Source organism: Uloborus diversus, chromosome 5 (assembly GCF_026930045.1).
Source record: "Uloborus diversus isolate 005 chromosome 5, Udiv.v.3.1, whole genome shotgun sequence".
NCBI lineage: Eukaryota > Metazoa > Arthropoda > Arachnida > Araneae > Uloboridae > Uloborus > Uloborus diversus.
The window spans coordinates 174,890,875-174,909,705 of NC_072735.1; the positions used below are offsets into that span (position 1 = coordinate 174,890,875).

The 18,831-nt window shown below is 34.4% G+C and overlaps 1 protein-coding gene across 1 annotated transcript in view; it reads right to left on the minus strand.

Moving 5' to 3' along the window:
- Window positions 1–18,831, minus strand: part of LOC129222644 (prostatic acid phosphatase-like) — a 31,508-nt gene that overhangs the window by 12,125 nt on the left and 552 nt on the right. The window contains exons 2-4 of the mRNA XM_054857175.1: window positions 7,982–8,077; window positions 4,631–4,711; window positions 2,468–2,620 (exon numbers count right to left, since the gene is read on the minus strand). Coding sequence (XP_054713150.1) covers window positions 2,468–2,620; window positions 4,631–4,711; window positions 7,982–8,077 — 330 coding nt within the window. The remainder of the gene's footprint in view (window positions 1–2,467; window positions 2,621–4,630; window positions 4,712–7,981; window positions 8,078–18,831) is intronic.

Sequence of the window (18,831 nt, forward strand, 5' to 3'; positions counted from 1 at the left end):
CCTTTCCATAATCGCAATGACATAATTTTATCTTAATAAAAAGTCTAATAATTTACAGCTGGAAACCTAGAAAAATAATGCAGAACATTTGCGTTTTTAAGTTGTTGGAAATCTATCCTTGAAATCTATGTGAAGGCAAAAACCGAATATGGGTTTTTGCAGTTGTAATTAAATCCCATTTTTTTTACAGTTAAATAAAATTAAATAGTAAGGGAACATGGGGCAAAGTGAAAAGGTGAAATATTTACTCTGCACTTAGCTCCACCTATCTGGTATTATTTTAACTATATAGTACCATATGTAGTCTATTCCAGTAAGGAAAAAAATACCGAAGAAGATTAAAGCATTTGGTAATACAGGCAATTTAGAAAATTGAAACTGTTATTGTAATATTTTGTTGCAAGTCAAAAATTATCTTTGTTATTATAAAATAATCAAGTTCTTGTTATTATCCTTTGAAATATTAATTGAGACCTTCTAGCATTCAATGCAGCAAACATTTAGTTAATATTGAGCTTATTTGTATTTTAAACAAATTGTACGATTAGTCAAGTACATACGGGGCCAAGTGTATAAGGCAGGTCAACAAGTGAAATAGTTTTGTTTCATTTACTCCTTCAATCATTTAATCTAAATCACTTACATTTTCATTTTACATTATTTCATTTAGTGATTCACTTATTTACTCATTCATTCACTTATTTTCTTATTCATTCACTCTTTTGCTCTCTCATTTATTTTTCTTCATATATCACTTGATTTATTAATTTAATTATTGGTTTCTTTTCATTATCTTTTCATTTATACATTTAACCTTTTATTCACTGATTCTTTTGATCAAAAATTACGTTTTGTAATCGAAAAGAAAATATATTTAATTAGAAAAATACTTTTTTTTCTTTTTGTCCCATGAAAAAAAAAGTGAAAATTGTTCACTTTTTTTTTTTTTTTGAAGACTCAAATTTACTACCAAAAATAAAAAATACTCTTTCAACACAAGTTTTACCATAAAATACAATGTTCTTTCTTTATGCACTCTAATTTTAAAAACAAATTTCCGATTTGTTCATATTTACTCATATTTACATATATTCATAAAGCTGAAAGTCTCACTGTCCGGAGGATGTCTGGATGTCTGTAGGATGTCTGGATCTCTGTGACGCGCATAGCGCCTAGACCGTTCGGCCGATTTTCATGAAATTTGGCACAAAGTTATTTTGTAGCATGGGGATTTGCACCTCGAAGCGATTTTTCGAAAATTCGATGTGGTTCTTTTTCTATTCCAATTTTAAGAACAAAAATATCATAAGATGGACGAGTAAATAACGAAATTATCATAACGTGGAACCGTAACATGGGAATAAGCCAATTGGCGAGATACGAAATTATCATAACGTGGAACCGTAAAATGGGTACAAGCCAATTGGCGAGAAGATTCACCATACATTATTTGTAAAGCGATTATTCGAAAATTCGATGTGGTTCTTTTTCTAATCCAGTTTTAAGAACAAAAATATCATAAGATGGACGAATAAATTACGAAATTATCATAACCTGGAACTGTAACATGGGTACAAGCCAATTGGCGAGAAAATTCACCATATATTATTTGTAAATATACAGGTGAACCAAAACACCTTTTAATTTTTCTATTACGGACAAAGCCGTGCGGGTATCCCTAGTAGGTAATGAAACTACATGCGTAGTGAAACTTTAAATGCTTTCGATGATCTAATTTATTTATTTGTCGAAACTGTATGTGATTTTGCCTTTTTCGTGGATTTTTAATCAAGACAAAATAAAATAATTCGCCAAATAAAAAAACGAGCTATTAAATGTGAAAAATCTCGTTTTGAATAAACTCAATCATCTTAACCATTTCACTTAGCCCCACATTCCCCTACATATATTTTTTGTATTCGATTAATCTCAAATATCATTTGAGGCAGTGAGAATCAAAGGGATGCAAATAGACATTTTGAAGTTTTGAGTAAAACGCGTTTAAAGATAAACCCTAGGTAGGCTTTCATTAAAAGGTTTTTCTAAATCATGCTGTATAGCAGCAACTACCAGGGCTACTAGTACCATGCCCCAAGACAGAGGAGGGGTTCACCTACCATTTGCACTAGTTATCTCCAAATCTTTAGTTTTACCATTTGCATCCCTTTGCTTCTCAATAACTCATTTATGGTCTTATCGCATGGTGCAACCCATACTAAAAAATAATCACAAATTCAGTAACAATCTCTAACATTTGAAATAGCTTGCTAACATTGGACAAAAATCGTTATAAATTCGTTCTTACACGGTTTGCTCTGTTTGGATAGTTAATGCTGTTAAGACCACGGTTATGGTCTTATCGCATGGTGAAACCCATACTAAAAATAATCACAAATTCAATAACAATCTTTAACATTTGAAATAGCTTGCAAACATTGGACAAAAATCGTTATAATTTCGTTCTTACACGGTTTGCTCTGTTTGGATAGTGCTTGCTGATAATGGGCTGCCACCTCAATTCCTTTGTGAAGCTATAATTTTCGGATGGTGCATAGAGGCCAGCTACGAAGGCGAATCCTCCGAACTGACAGCGGTCGGCATCAGCACTCAGAAGCTCGACCTGAGAAAGAAGAATTGATTAAAAGAAAAGTGTTGTGTAAATAAGAAATATTGAAGCAAACACATAGTCAGCACAGTGACCTCAGAGGACAGTTTGAAAAAAGCACTATTTATTAAATGATTTTTCTTTTTACTATATATATTTTTTTATTCAGATAGAATAAAAGGTTCACTTTTCACTTCAGTATGTCAACTAAAATAAATACGGAATTAAGTTATTGTTAACTGCATTCTTTAAATATGAATGTTTATAAGAATTGAAAAAGTATTTGAATTAAACAAAAACAAGTATTTTCAGTAAGTTACCGCCATATAGCCAGGGCTAAGGCAGAAATACATGAAATACACCGCCAGCTCAGTCAATTCCAGCCGAGGACTGCAGTTTCGTGGTTATTAGCACTCATCAGCCCGGCATAGGAAGTGACTGAGCTGGAGGTGGAAAACCTCTTAAGGAAGCCATGAGCGCCAAACAAACGGGTAGCTAATACAGAATCAGCACTGACCAGACGAGTGACCGAAGCAATGGTTTGGCAAGAATACCATGCCTTGCCTGCAATCTTCGAGTTGAGTCGAACCATTGCTTCGGTCACTCGTCTGGTCTGTGCAAATTCCATATTAGCTACCAGTTTGTTTGGCACTCTTGGCTTCTTTAAGAGATTTTCCACCGCCAGCTCAGGCACTTCCTATGCCGGGCTGATGAGTGCTAATAAGCTCGAAACTGCAGTCCTCGGCGGGAATTGACTGAGCTGGTGGTGTATTTCATGAAAAACAAGTTGATTGTTTCTCTCTCTTTATCTTAATCGCATCAAAGTAAATCCATGAAGAGATGGCAGATGATTTGAAAGCGAAAACGAAAGACTTCATTTTGTGCTTGCTTTTAATCAAAAACGCACTATTTGCATTTATGTCGGTATTGTAATGAGAACAATTAGAAATAACCATGACATATTTTGAGATAGTTCAAATGATATCTTTGAAATTTGGTGTAAGAACGTGATTAATGAATCGGAATTTTTTTAAACTTAATTTAAACTTAAGCTTTTTACACTTCTTCATGAAACAAATACTAGATGTTCTTGCAAAAACCTAATGCGTAAGAAAAAGTTCAATCAGAGGCTTGAAATACAGTTTTACTTCATAAAATCTTACATTTAAACTTTAGAATCGCTCTCCTGAAAAATCACGTTCTTTGAGAGATGACGTTGTTGAAAGGAGAAAGCTAAATGTGGACTTGAATAACTTAATGCTCCTTTTTTGTAGTAAGTTACCGCCCTAAGCCAGGGCTAAGGTAGAAATACTTAAAATACACCGCCAGCTCAGTTATTCCATCCGAGGACTGCAGTTTCGTGCTTTTTAGCACTCATCAGCCCGGAATAGGAATCACATGAGCTGGTGGAGAAAATCCTCTTAAGGGAGCCAAGAAAGCCAAACAAACTGGTAGCTAATGTAGAATTAGCACACCAGATGAGTTACCGCAGCAATGGTGCGGTCGGAAGATTTTCGCCACCAGCTCATGTGATTCCTATTCCGGGCTGATGAGTGCTAAAAAGCACGAAACTGCAGTTCTCGGATGGAATAACTGAGCTGGTGGTGTATTTTAAGTATTAATGTTCCTTGTTTATATTCCTCATTCAATAAGTCAGCTTTCAGACAATCATGTGAACTTATTACAAAGCTGTGTAAACTAATTACTGAGACGCCCACTGAAATGAATTATACAAAAAGCTGCAGGTAAAAAATAAATAAATAAATAAAGAAGGAACATTGTTAATCACAGTGAATGGAGAAGTTACTATTCAGTCTTGTGCAAATTTGTAGGTTAGTGTTTTTCTCGAAGTTTAATCCCCCCTCCCCCTTTTCTTTCACCATTTTGGGAAATTTTACCAAAAAAAAAAAGATTACTTTCAGTCTATTAATGGGTTCCTTTCTAACAAGCAGCCTTATTGTAAGAAACGTGTAATTACAATTTGAGACCCGTGGGTGAGAATGGTTTTTTGTTGTTATTATTTACCTCTGTTGGATTTGTTGTGATAAAATCTTTGTACCTCTTCTGCAGATGATCACCAACAACATAATGCTGCAGTCGTCCTAGCTGAAACAGAGTTCAAATGTGACATGAATATTTCCTACACAAAATAAAAAGCAAAAATGTACATACATTAGAACCTAACTCAGAAATTGAACAGCGTCCCCCCCGTCCCCCCCCCCCCAAAAAAAAAGAAAATTAATGCTCACAACATGAATGGGTCATTGACAAATGCGCCAAGTCGAAATTTCACATTATTTCGGAGTTTGCATTTGAATTTGATGAATTCGCTGTCCGCAAAATCAGTGGTGATCCATGTCCAATTTAAAACTTTGAAGAAGAGTGAAACTTCCCTACATTTATAAATGAGTCAAGTTATTTGCGAACGTAATAACCAGTGTGGAGAAGAGAAAAGACAAGCAGCCCTGTACACCTAAGGACAACAGAGAAGACTTAAAAAATACGTAATAGCAATTATTTGTGATTTTGAGAAATTGAATTAAACAAGTTCTGTCCAGAACTAAACGAGCCTACTTTCCCGCATACCAACATCGACTTTTTAGTATCTAATCAATATATCTTTATTAGCAAAGCTAGCAAATTATATCAAACATATCTTTTAAACATTTTAAGTTGACTTGTAGAAACAAAGTATGCCTTACTCATCTGATGAAACACATGCATAAAAAATAAATAAAAGAACGCATCTAGTAGTAACACCTTTTAAACAATGCATTTAATGTATTTATTTCTATAAATTCTTTAATCGCTTCCAAAAAGAAAAAAAATCAAAAATTAAAGCTTACATTTTATCTACCAAAAAAAAATGTTTGTTAAATTCTTTCTTCTGGGAAAAAAAGAAGCGCCTCGGGATTTATTTTCCTCCATTGCCAAAATTTTTTTAATAGAAAGTAAATAAATATACTTTAGAAAATAAATAAATATTAATAAAATGCCCACTGAAAAAAAAAAATACACCGTTAAAAAAAAAAAAAAAAAAACGCTGCTCTTTCTGTTGAAATATAGATGAATCCATATTTCCTTTCATTTCCTGTTGCCAGGAATAGAATAAATGAATTAAAACTTTTGAAAAAAAAAATAAAAGCAAGTCATATCAACAATCATCATTTCACATTTAAAATTCGGGCTATGGAGTGGCAGTCGTGAAGAAAGAGTCGGACTAATTTTGGGATAAAGGAGTTAGAGTTGGTCGTCTTTCCTCAATGCCCGCAATTCTATCAGTGCTTGAATAGTTAGACTCGAAATGCTTTGGAATAAATGAGTCGGACTCTCTAAAACTCCCGGAGTTGATGTCAAAGCTGGAGTCTGTCATTCTCCCTTTGACTTTACAGCCCTAAAAAAAACACAAGACTGCAGAGTCGGGGTAGAACTAATTTAGGGAAAATATGCTTCAAAAATATAGTTTACGTTGCCCCAGGGGGTAATGAGTGGTGATATACTAACTGGCACTATTTTGAGAGGGACGAATTCTCAATTTCCTGAGCTAAACAGCAAATTTTGCCGAACGATAAAATATGAGCATGCACACACGCCTGAGGAAATATATATTATTAGCATGAAAAAAATATTTTAAAAAATGAAAATAAAAAAACACTGATTTCTGCGTAAATATATCTTTAAATTTGCCGAATCGTCAGACAAAATGAGCCGAATAAGGTTTATCTTTGCTAATAATAAAGCAGAAAATCTCTCTGGATGTCTGGATGTCTGGATCTCTGTGACGCGCATAGCGCCAAGCCGATTTTCATGAAGTGTGGCACAAAGTTAGTTTGTATCATGGGAGTGTGCACCTCGAAAACATTTTTAGAAAATTCGATTTTGCTCTTTATCTATTCCAATTTTAAGAACATTTTCACGAGCAAAATTATCATAAGATGGACGAGTAAATTACCAAGTTATCGTGGAACATGGGCAAACCAATTGGCGAGAAATTCACCATACAGTTTTTGTAAATATATAGGCGAACCAAAAGATCTTTTAATTTTCTACTACAGGCAAAGCCATGCGGGTTCCACTAGTATGGAATATAACAAGGAACTTTTGGAAGGTCAGAGTGACCTCCTATCGGTGCATCTCTAATCCCGTCAAATACCAGCAAGTACAAAAGGTTTGCACGCACCTTATTGATGGGAGAAAGGAATGCAAACGAATGAAATTGCAGATAGGTCTCATATAACATTATTTTCTTTCATAGCTTAAATTATAGTGTAGTGCCTTTTTGGTTTCGTAAAAAAAGGTTCTGAACAGGGTTGGCAAGTTTCTGCCGAGGCGGTTAAAACCGGCATGGCAAAAACCACTTTCTGCCACATTTGTGGCAAAAACTTGCAAAGACTCTCAAAATGAAAAAAAAAAATAAATTATTGACATGCAATAGGAAATGCATAGAAAAAAATAATTATTAACCAAAGCACAATTTAATTACGATATTACCACAATTTAAAATCAAACGTTACATTGTTTGGACCCTGCAGTTGCTTTTTAGAAAAGGTGGTTTCTAAAATCTAAACAGTTTCTCAATCTAATATATACAAATGAGAAACTTTAGAATATTCCTGCAACAGAAGAGCTAGCAGGCAATGCATGAAGGAACAAGCAATGTTCATGAAACTTTCATCTATTGTATTTTTTTTTTTTTTAACTGGTCCACCATGTAGTAACTGGGGTAGTGGGAGAAATTCAACTGGAAAAATAAGTTTCAAGAAATAGGGCCAATTTGTTTTGCAAAGCTGTGACATTAGGTACAAAATCTATGTCAACATTAGCAAATAAAATTCTGGCACTTTCTTCTTGAAGCACGTGATAATTTCGATCACAAACAATTTAGATGAAGCATATAAGTGAGCAAATTAAAATTAGAAATGCCTTTTAATTAGTTTACTTAAACGAATATCATTTAGCAATCACTTAAGTAATTAAAGATGCTTTTAAGTTTTTGCCAGTTTCTGCCGGTTTTTACCGGTTATAACCAATTTCTGCCACTGGCACGGCAAAAACTAGTTTCTGCCGGCAGAAAGCCAACCCTGGTTCTGAATAAAGAAGTTACTACTGATTAAAAAGGTGGCTTCTAACTTAAGAGTGTCAACTGACCACAAATTTCAATTTTTCAAGTTTGCATGGAACATTATCTTATCTCCACCAACTCCCTAGCTTTTAGCACGAAGCCTTAGGTTTGCCATGCCATATAGCTGGAGAGAGGTGGGAGGGGTTCGGGTGGGTTCCTTCGCGTACCCACTTCGGGGATCGAACCCGTGGGTCGTATTGATTAAAGAAAACAACACTAACCAGTAGACCACATGGCGATCATCGATATCTTACCTGTGTGAGCATTCCCAAACCTTCTTTCCAAAATGTCACGGGATGTGGGTCGTTAGGGTATAAGTTGAACGGAGCTCTGTGACCATGGCGGAACACCTGGATGAAAAGAAAAAGGTATTCAATAAGGTGTAGAAAAATTACATTTTAAGTAGTGGTTAACTAGAAAAGAATGAAATAAAAGTATGAGCAATGCGCAAATAATGTCTTCCTAAAGATTCCAGCTGATTACGTCGGGGGACACGAGACCTGTTGAATTGAGTTGAGTTTATTCAACGCTTTTGGGATTTAAGGGCCTGATTCAACCCGATTGTGTTCAGTTCGATTAAATTCTATCTACCAGTAGCGTAGCGAGAAATTTCCTATCTAGGTGAGTCATAGGAAATTTCTTGCTTCGCTATTGGTAAATATAAATGATCGTACTCGATTCAATAGAATCCTATTAAAGTTGAATGTGTCCCATAATTGGAAGTGACTAATACAGTGGTGGAAAAAAAAATTGCATCACCCGCGCCGCAAAAGAGAGGAATATCATCCCGACTGCATTCAACACACAGTCAAACATCCCGTATCTCAGATGATTTGGGGATGTATTTCTGATCAAGGAGTTGGTGGGCTTCACTTTGTGCAAGGAACAGTAAACGCTCAGGTGTATATTGGCACTTTGGAGGAGAAATTGCTTCCTACTATCCGGGATCACTTTACTTCAGTTCCAAACGTCATTTTCCAAGATGATTCTGCTCCGTGCCATAGGGCAAAACTGGTAAGTAACAATTTAAAATTTTTTATCCTGCCATTAGACTTAAATTGACATGGGGTTGAGTCATTTTTTTTCTCTCTAAACTCACACGCAGGTTCAGAAATGGAAAAATGAGCATGGGATCAGCATCGTTTGCCTTGACCCGGAAACAGCCCCGATCTATTTAAACAATTATCGGACTCCTGCTGTTAAATGCTTATTTCATTAGTTTTGCAGAACTTCACATACATTCATCGTTAATCGGTCGACTAAAACTTCTCACATATTCCCATTGTTGTGAAAATGCGAGGGTGATGCAATTTTTTTTTACCAGTACTGTAGTTAGTGAAAATCTCAACCTTACAGCATTGAAAAGGCTACGTAGCTCCTTATCACAGCATTACGACGTTGTCAGGTTAGGTCTTTGCCTCAACTATAAGTAATCTTCAAAAAACGAAGTGTGTAAAAGCGAATTAACAGATTTAGAAAACGTTTTATGTTTTTAAGTAGAACAACCCAAAAACCTGTTGTTTGACCCCCCTAAAGGAGCGCAGCGATGGCATTCAGTGCTAAAAAAGGGACGGTTCTCTCGGATAAACATTTCATGAAAAATATTATTGTGTAATTAATTACAAATGCAACATTTCATTTAAATAAAGTTATAAACAAAATCTAAAAAAATGTTAAGGTTTAAGTTAGTTTTTCCTTTAAAATTACAAGTGACAAAGAAACCCTTACACCGTGACAAAGTACCTTGCCACGGGCCACTTTGTACACTTGATTGTTTAGGGAAAAACAAATTATTCCATCCTGCAACATTTCCTAGAAATCCGATTATTTTACTTAATTTGTACAAAGGTATACAGTATTTATTACATATTTGTCTTGGCTCAAATACTAACCAGAACCTGGTAAAAAATCATAAGTGAAAACTGTGAATACAAAGTACCCCGCTCTCCCTTAATTGTATGTAATAAAAATATTTTTCTTTCTCCTTTTCAAAAATTGCAGAAATGCATCTAGCTTAGATAACCGATATCTTTTTAAATTTTCCGAATAGTCAACTAGAATATATTTTAAACTCGACGTTTAAAAATATAACTAATTTAATAACTTCTTATACCAACAATGTCTGAATGAGTTAATTAAAAATATGTTTTCTATTTAGTTTGCTGAACCCATTTTTTAACAGTATTTTTTGTTTACTCCTATAATGACGCTAATTTCTTACTGCACGGGTTATTTATATATATGTATATATTTTTTTTACTGCTTGATGTAGTGTAGCATATTTTTTCAAATGCGGCGATTTATTATTATTCTTTTTTATGATATTTGTAGTTGGAATAAATCTGGAAAGATAATCTGAAATCAATGTAGGATTATATAATGTTCAGAATCACGGAAAAAATATATTCATAGAAATCTGAAAAGAGAAAAAACAACGATTCAAATATACAAATGATTTAAAAATGAATGCAACAGGGGCTAAAACCTGGCTGTCATGCTTTATTGAGAAAACTTTAATTTTTCAGAAACAGTTTTGAGCAATCACGAATTGCTTGAACAAAGTTGATGTTGCTCCGATTTTTCAGATTACCTTGACAACTGATGGTTGTTTTAATATTTATTTAGAGAACCAAATTTTCGTTGTCATAGTTACAAATATTCTGTGGCTTGATTTCATTCAAATTTTTTTCAGGGCTTAAAACAAGTAGGCTTTACATTAAAAAATAGTTTTTTTTTTGTGCAAAATTACGGTTTCTCAAATATATATATATACTATATCTCTACATAGTATAAAATGAAGTCTCCAAAAAGCGTCTGTTTGTTTGAACTCGCAAAACTCGAGAACTACCCGGCCGATTTTGCTGAAATTTTCACAGTTTGTTCCTTTAAGTCCTGAGAATGTTTGCAGACCAGTTTGAAAACAATTCGATGAATAGTTCTTTTTTTATTCCAATTTAGGCCCAATTTTCACATAAAGTCCCGAATACGGGGGTGAAAAATTACTCGCAAATAGTAATATTACATATCGTTGGAAAGGGAAGAATTTTCCGCGTTCTACGCAATGTGTTTCAATGCTCTATCTTAATTGCGGCGGGAGTTTTTTACGTTTTTAGCTCGAATTTTTTTAGGCTTAGCTGAAATTTAGGCACTACTTTCTTCATTAAATCCATCAATAAAAAGTGAAGGAATTGTCCCACAGTTTTTTTTTTTTTTTTTTTTTTTTGACAGCATTGGAAAAAGCTGTTTTTTTTACTCCAGATCTAACTCGACCTAAGGTCGAAAGTTTAACCCTCTATCTCCATTAGAAAAAAAGTTACAAGCGAATTAAATGAAGTTCAAAAATCTGTTCTCTATTCAAGTTTTTAACCATTTTATTTTGCGTTTCCATGGTAACGCTTTTTGAATTCATTGCTTATTTCCACCTTTCTCATTTTCAATTCTTAAACTTATTTTATTTTGTGTTTCCATGGTTACGCATTTTAAATCCATCTTTCTCATTTTACTTTAATTTCTTAAAAGTATTTTAGTATCTGTCGTCATTGTTTGGCGAGAAAATTTTGCATGATGTTTTTTTTTCTTTCATTTAATGCTGGTTATTGAAGATACTTCACTCGACACAATGGTTTTTTTCAAGGTAGACAGGGCAAAGCCGGGCAATGCAGCTAGTATATATATATATCAATACATCACCCACGAGGGCCCCCTGTACCTATCACTAAAACATCAACAGACGAACTTAAACAAAAACTTATCTGAATACAAAATTTGCAGATTAAACGTTCCCATTATTTAAAATTGATAAGAAATAAAAATGCATAACGTTATAGGGGAGACCGGGGATGGTTGGCTATAAGGGCAGGTAGACTGAACAACAATAACTCGTAACCATCGCATGATTTTCATCCACTAATCACAAGCGTCGATGCCTCCCCGCGACCCGCGAACTTTTGCGAAGTGAACCACGGCAGTCGCGAGGCGTTCGTAAGGGAGATCACATGTTGTGTTTTTAGTCTTGGTAAATAATTGTTTTCGATCGTTTTTTTGGGGGGGGGGTGCTTATAAATATGTTAGAAACAATGCTGTTCTTATGCCAAATTAAAATATAATAGTTCTATTATATATAGCACAGTATTGCTTCTATGTTAGTGCCAGAGTTTGCTTATGATGAAAAGGTAAAATTCAAAATGGCGTCAGGGGCTGGTTGACAAATTTTTTTCGAGGTAGGTAGACTAATGATGATGGTAGGTAGACTAATTGATTAGCGATTTATTACAATAATTCAAGTTGCAATTAAGGCTGGAACAGAAAGTATACAAAGAATTAATCTTACTTATTGTTATGTCTAAGTTTTTTTCTTTTTTTTTAATCTTTAAAATAAGAGAATTAAATATTGTTACATCCATCAAAGTTCTTTGTGAACGGAGACTGAATCTCAAATTTAAGTTTGTTTACATTAAATGAAAAGTTTCAAAAATTAACTAAATTTAGTGTTTTATTTTATAGTAATCCTTTTTATTTACACTAATTACTGCCTAGGTCACCCTACCCCATGCGTATGGTCAACTTACCCTGTACATGGGGTAGATTGACCAAGCGTCAGGGGTTTATAAAATCGGCTAATAAGTATTATAGTGATGAATATATAGGTCATATTATAGAGTTTTAGGTACTTGAATAGTTATTCTATCTGTAACAATTGTTTTTGTCACATTTAGTTAAACATCAGAGATATACGAGCTTAAATCAAAAGTTAGTCAACCATCCCCGGTCTCCCCAACGCTACACATAATCATTAAGATAAGTGTACTTTTGGATGACGGCCATAAAATTATTATCTCTACCGCATCTTAATCACAATGGCGTGACTAGGGGTTGGCGGGGGTGGCTCTCGCCAGGGGCGCAGCAGCCAGGAAGGGGGCGGCATTTTGACTGATTTATAAAGTTTTTTTTTTTTTGACTTTTTTAGTACTTTTATTTTGCCTGTATGCAAATGGTCGTGTTTTATAAGCCAATTTCAGATTAGCCATGCTTTATGTATATGCTTTGCATTCTCAGTTATAACAAAAAATTTTAAATGCTTTGATGTTAATTTAAAAAAAAAAAAAAGTTTCTTTCTTTCTTTCAGTAAATGTATAAATTATGTTTATTGTATATTCTCCTTGTGTTTTGAAGCAAATTGATTTACAGTTGAAGCTATTTTGAAAAATAAAATAAATACATTGCTTTAAACGGAACTGAAAAATGTTTATTCTCATTCGGTTCAAGAACGTACATTATTTATATTTCTTAATGAATTGCAAATGTCATTGGTTTACCAAATTTATATGAATAAGAGCATTAAAGTTGCAATACTGTCTCCTAAGTTGTCGAATTAATTGGTCAAAACGTCCCCCCCCCCCTTTTTTTTGGTGGTCATACTGACCTCTGGTAGCTTTCCATCGGAAGGAATCTGGAGAGGGGGGGTGGAGTGCAATTTCTTAAGTTCGCCAGGGGCGTCAGGCCCAATAGGTAAGCTACTGCTTAGTTATCATTGATTTTTCTATGGTATGCTTCGACATGAACTTATTCTAGAAAATCACCAGTCCTTATGTGACGGATACAAACTTCTTGGCCATTTCCATTCCATTTCATTTGCAGAAACAAGACATCCAACGAAGGTGGTCCTACTGCAGGTCGTGGTTGCGAAAAACGTAATTTGAATTTAAACGTCAAAATTAAAATGTTTTGTTTTGTTTTGTTTTTAATCCAGGTGTGTTTCTTAATAATTTTATTCCTTTTACTCAGAAATTTCTGCAAAAAGTGATTATTAAGAAAGTACTATTTTATTTGGGATTTCTATGTGCAAAAATAGCTTGATTTCCGCTTTTGCTGATACATAATTTTAATTTTTCAATGTAGAAAAGGGGAGGGTATTTTTGGAGGAAAAGGACTTCAGAAAACATGTTCGCTTCAGATCACCTAATTTGGAAAACGTCAGTCAGACGGTGTCGCATATCGTTCGCGATTGTCCGAACTTCGATCAGTTTCGTTTTAAAATTTTCAATCATTTCCATCCATCTTTGAATGATTTGTAAGAGGGACGCTCCTCATTCGAAATTAACTCCATCTGGAGCTACAGGTGGTTACTATTACTTGGTGTTGTCCTTGTTTTCGTTTTGCCATTGAGTATTTAAATATTTTTTCTTCACAGTCAAAATTATCTTGCAGTAATTTTCTCGGTGAGTTATTAAAAACTTAAAGCTTCGTATATATTTTTTTCTGAACAAAATTTCAAAATGTGTGTTAGCAATCAAAGATTACAGCACGAGGAAGTGTAGATATTGACATATTAAAATTTAACATAAAGGTAAGGAAACCATACATAGTCTTACAGTTGATTAATAAAAATTAATCCTTTCGTTTATTTTTCCATTATTAAAGGCTGGCAAGTTATTTTGGGCATATATGGTAATGTCATTTTTAAAAATACATTAAATTATGGACACCGAATCCCAATACAGCGAAACAATCGTTTCAACGAATTAAATGTTCAGTCCTGTTTTAACTTCCATTACAAAGCTTGAATTCCATCTCAATGAAATTCCCGATACAACGAAGAGAATTTGTATTTAAAATGACTAAATACAGTGATAACCAGTTTCAACGAATGCCAATACAACGCAATTTTCGTATCAACGAAAAGAATGTTTAGCCCCCAATGTAATTTATGTTACGATCCTTAAATTCCATTACAATAAAATTCTAGTTACAACAAATAAAATTTGCAGTCCAGTTAAGTTCGTTCTAACGGAATTTCACTGTAATTAAAAGAATTCCATTTTCATTTCGGGGAAACGCAAGATTTCTGTTATTTATTATATTGTATAGAGTATTATAGTAAAAGACCCAAGATTTCAAACGACCTCAAATCAGCAGGCAAAAGTAGCTTCTAAACTGTAACTCCAGCATTATTTCCGATTCCGATTCACAACTGACTACAACTGTATTTTATGTCAAGGGCTGAATACTAAGTGCCTTGCCTCCATTATTTTTATACCGACAGATGGCAGCACCATCACCGGATCGAACAGTTAATGAGAATTTAGAACTAGACCAGGAGCTAATAGCTACCTGGTGCTAGCACCCCCAGAGGTATCGTTTCACTATCCAGAATTATTTGATTCATTCAATGAGCTGTGTTCAGTGTTGCCAACTAATTTCAAATTAAAAGTAGAGAAATGTCATTATAATTTTGCTAGCAGAGTGCAGCATTGAGACGGCTTTCTACAGTTTCTTTTGAACCAAAAACCTTCAAAATATATGAGTTATATATGCAAAGTTAACTCACATGGTTCAGAGTTACCCTACATTAGGCTTGCCAGATTTTTGAAATGTTCGACCGAGACACCGAAACACTCCCCTTTTCCCCCTCCTTGCCAGCGTAGTTCCCCATTCTCAATACAGTAAAACCTGTGAAGTCGACCACCTTTGTAAGTTGGCCACCTGTCTATGTTGACCACTTTTTTCAGGCACAGAATAGGGAAGTTTTCGATTTTTCAATTATATTTTTATATGATAGAGTAACATTCATGAACATTATAGGTGAAAAAAATTTTGCGATACGATAAGTAGTTTTTTTTAAATTAATTTTTAAAGTTCAAGCCCTTGTGACGTCAAATGGCACAGGAAGTGACGTCATGCGCTCTTCCGCCGCGGGAGAAGCCGAAGGACGTGCAGCTGACTTCGAAGACGAAACGTAAGGCTTACATCTTCGCATTTAACTCCTCGCGTTTCTGGAACATTAAACCTCTCATCCTCTCGGAAATATTCGAATACTATCATTGATGTTACTTGAGGAAGATTATTAGATTGTGCTTTAACGAATCCGGCCTCCATAGTGTGTTCAAAAAGATTATTGAATTTTTAAAAAATAAAAATATCAGCGAGCTCAAAATGTTCGTAGCGAAAACAAGGGATCTTCGGTGGAAGGCTGTCCATTAGAGCCCTGTGACGTAAGCTCGTGACGTTTCAAAAGAGCGCACTTTTGAGCGTGGATTTTTAAAAATTCATTAAAAATCAATCACGGTGTTTAAAAATTCGGCGATGGTGAATTTTTTAGTTTTGAGGGTCAATTAACAATATCCAACAGTCAAAATATGAACATTTAATAGGTTGCAACTTCCCTATTAGCCATTACCATATGGCTCAAACTCTGTAAGTTGGCCACCTGTTTAGGTTGACCACTAAAGTAGGGCACCACAAGTGGTCAACTTACACAGATTTCACTGTACTAATTAGGAGCCTAGACAGGGAAAATAATACATGACGCAATCAGATATATTTAAAAAAATTATTTTCTCCTTGTTAATATTTTTAAGTTACTTCAGTAAAAAGAGAAACTTTAAATGAAGAATAAGAACTTGAACAATATTTTCATGTTATTTACATTGGGTAGAACTTTTTGGAAAGTCTTTTTTCCTTTTAATCTTGTTGTAAAAATCCTCACTAGCTAATCCGATTTTACAAGTCAATGTTAAAAATCTGTACATCAGAGCCAGACTAACGTAAGTCACATAATCGCGATTTTACAGGAGACAGGAAAAACATTTGTCTGGGGCATACAAAGGATAAAAAGCGCGTGCTTTTAATACTGGTAAATAAGAGAACACAGATTATTATTATTATTATTAGAATTACGTTAGCATGGCACGATGTGGACTAGGATTACATATACAATGCAGTAATAAGCAGAAAATCGCAACTTTTGGACGTCCGTCAGTCTGGTTCTGATGTACAGAAATGATAAAGTTATTATTTTAAATAATTCTTCACAATTAATTATTTTTAGACTTGTTTGGTCATCTGTAATTAAATCTATCTTTTTAAACGGATACGTGAAGAAAACCGGCCGGTACATTTGGATTTTATCTGAAAACCGATTCTGTATCAGTCAAACTGAGACGTTTGATGGCTACACGACTGTTAATGAGCGAGAAATTAATCTCGTGAACACTTTTGGGCAATTCCATGAGTGATGGAATGATATTTTTGATATGAAACAAAAGTTTAAGGGTGAAATTATTTTATCTAAACTGACGTTCTTTCTTTGCATTTCATTGTTCATGGTTAAGATATGATAAACAAAACCGGAAAAAAAATATTAAGTTTTAGGTTCGTGACAGAATATTTTTGTCAACCTAACTTTTTAATAACTTAGTACAAAAAGAAATTTCTGTAAACATTCATTCTTTTAAGTAATGTGTACTTTTTACTTCCTTTTACAAAAAAGGAAGTATTGTATTCGCGAAAAAAATTTCACTCAAAAATCAGCCTTAATTTCCATTTTTCTCACCCCCGAACGAATGTTGAGTTTTTTTTCGACCCGACCAGACGTGGATAAGTGCCTAAGAACCTACAGACACCCGAAATATCCATTTTGACGACCCCAGAGTTAATTACAACGAATTTTCTCGTGACGTCTGTATGTACGTATGTATGTGCGTATGTGTGTATGTATCTCGCATAACTCAAAAACGGTATGTCCTAGAAAATTGAAATTTGGTACGTAGATTCCTAGTGGGGCCTAGTTGTGCATCTTCTCTTTTGGTTGCATTCGGATGTTCCTAAGGGGGTCTTTTGCTTCTTTTTGGGGGGAAATCATCGTTAATTTCGATGTAAACTCAAGTGGTGTTATAATTTGTCGGACACTTGGCGATATATCGCCAGTCTTTTGGTCGCCAAGTTTTGTCGCCAACTTGGCGACAAATGTGGCGATTTTTTTTTTTTTTAATTTGGTTTTAATTTGGCCATTGCTGGTGATATTTAGAGAGTAAACAATTGAATCACATTAAACTAGCGAATAATGGGGGAATGACATTCAATTGGAGTAAAAGGAAGTCATGTGATGCACACATCAGCTCGTAAGATACAGAAAACATAAAAAACTGCAAATTTGAATAATACTTTACGAATCGGGTTAAAATAATTAAAGTTTGTGTTGTGACGGAATGACAAGGTTTTTAACTTCCACTCGTTGGAATAAAAATTGACCATATTTTTAATGAAATAAAAACATGTTTTGCACTTGTCTCGAGAAATAGGCTTGCCACATTTCTGAAACGGGCAACCGGGGAACCAGAATCACCCCCTTCCCCCCCTACTCCTCCACTTCAGCGTCACGAGTATTAAAAAGGGTACAACACCCTTGGCTGGATTCAGAGTGCTTTAAAAGAAAGTTCATTTTCAATGCTTTGACTACATGGTTACTAATTATGAACCTAATCAAAGGGTAGTAATAAATGACACAAGCAGATAAATTTATACATTTTATTTCTTGCATGCTGATATCTTTAAATTACTTAAGTAAGAAGCAACACTTTAAATGAGGAATAAAAATTTGAACAATATTTACATATGTTTTTCATTGGCTAAGTCTTATTTAGACAGATTTTTTTGGTTTTAAGCCTGTAAAAATCTTTACAAGCTAGTCTTGGTTGGAACAAGTGCAGTATTAATTTTACATGACAAAATTCCAAATGACAAGATAATTATCCTAAATAATTCTTCAAAGTTAATGATTTTTATATTTGTTTTCTAAATTTATCTTTTACCAGGACGTGAAGTAAACCGGCCGGGACACCGGGATTTTGTCTGAAAATCAGTACTGTCCCAGTCAAACCCGAACATCTGGCTAGCGTACGTACAAAATCTTTACTAATAATAAAGCTCCAAGTCTCTCTGTCTGGATGTCTTGTGACGCGCACAGCGCCTAGACCGTTCTGCCGATTTTCATGAAATTTGGTACAAAGTTAATTTGTAGCACGAAGGTGTGCACCTTGAAGTGATTTTTCGAAAATTCGATTTTGTTCTTTTTCTATTTCAATTTTAAGAATATTTTTCGGAGTAACATTATCATAAGATGGACGAGTAAATTACGAAATTATCATGACGTGGAATGGGAGAGCGAATGAACATAGCCAATTGGCAAGAAATTCGTCATCCATTATTTGTAAATATACAGGCGAACCGAATGACCTTTTAATTTTGAACTGCGGGCAAAGCCGTGCGGATACCACTGGTTACTGAATAAAGTATAAATAGTTTATAAAATCATTAGAAATCAGAG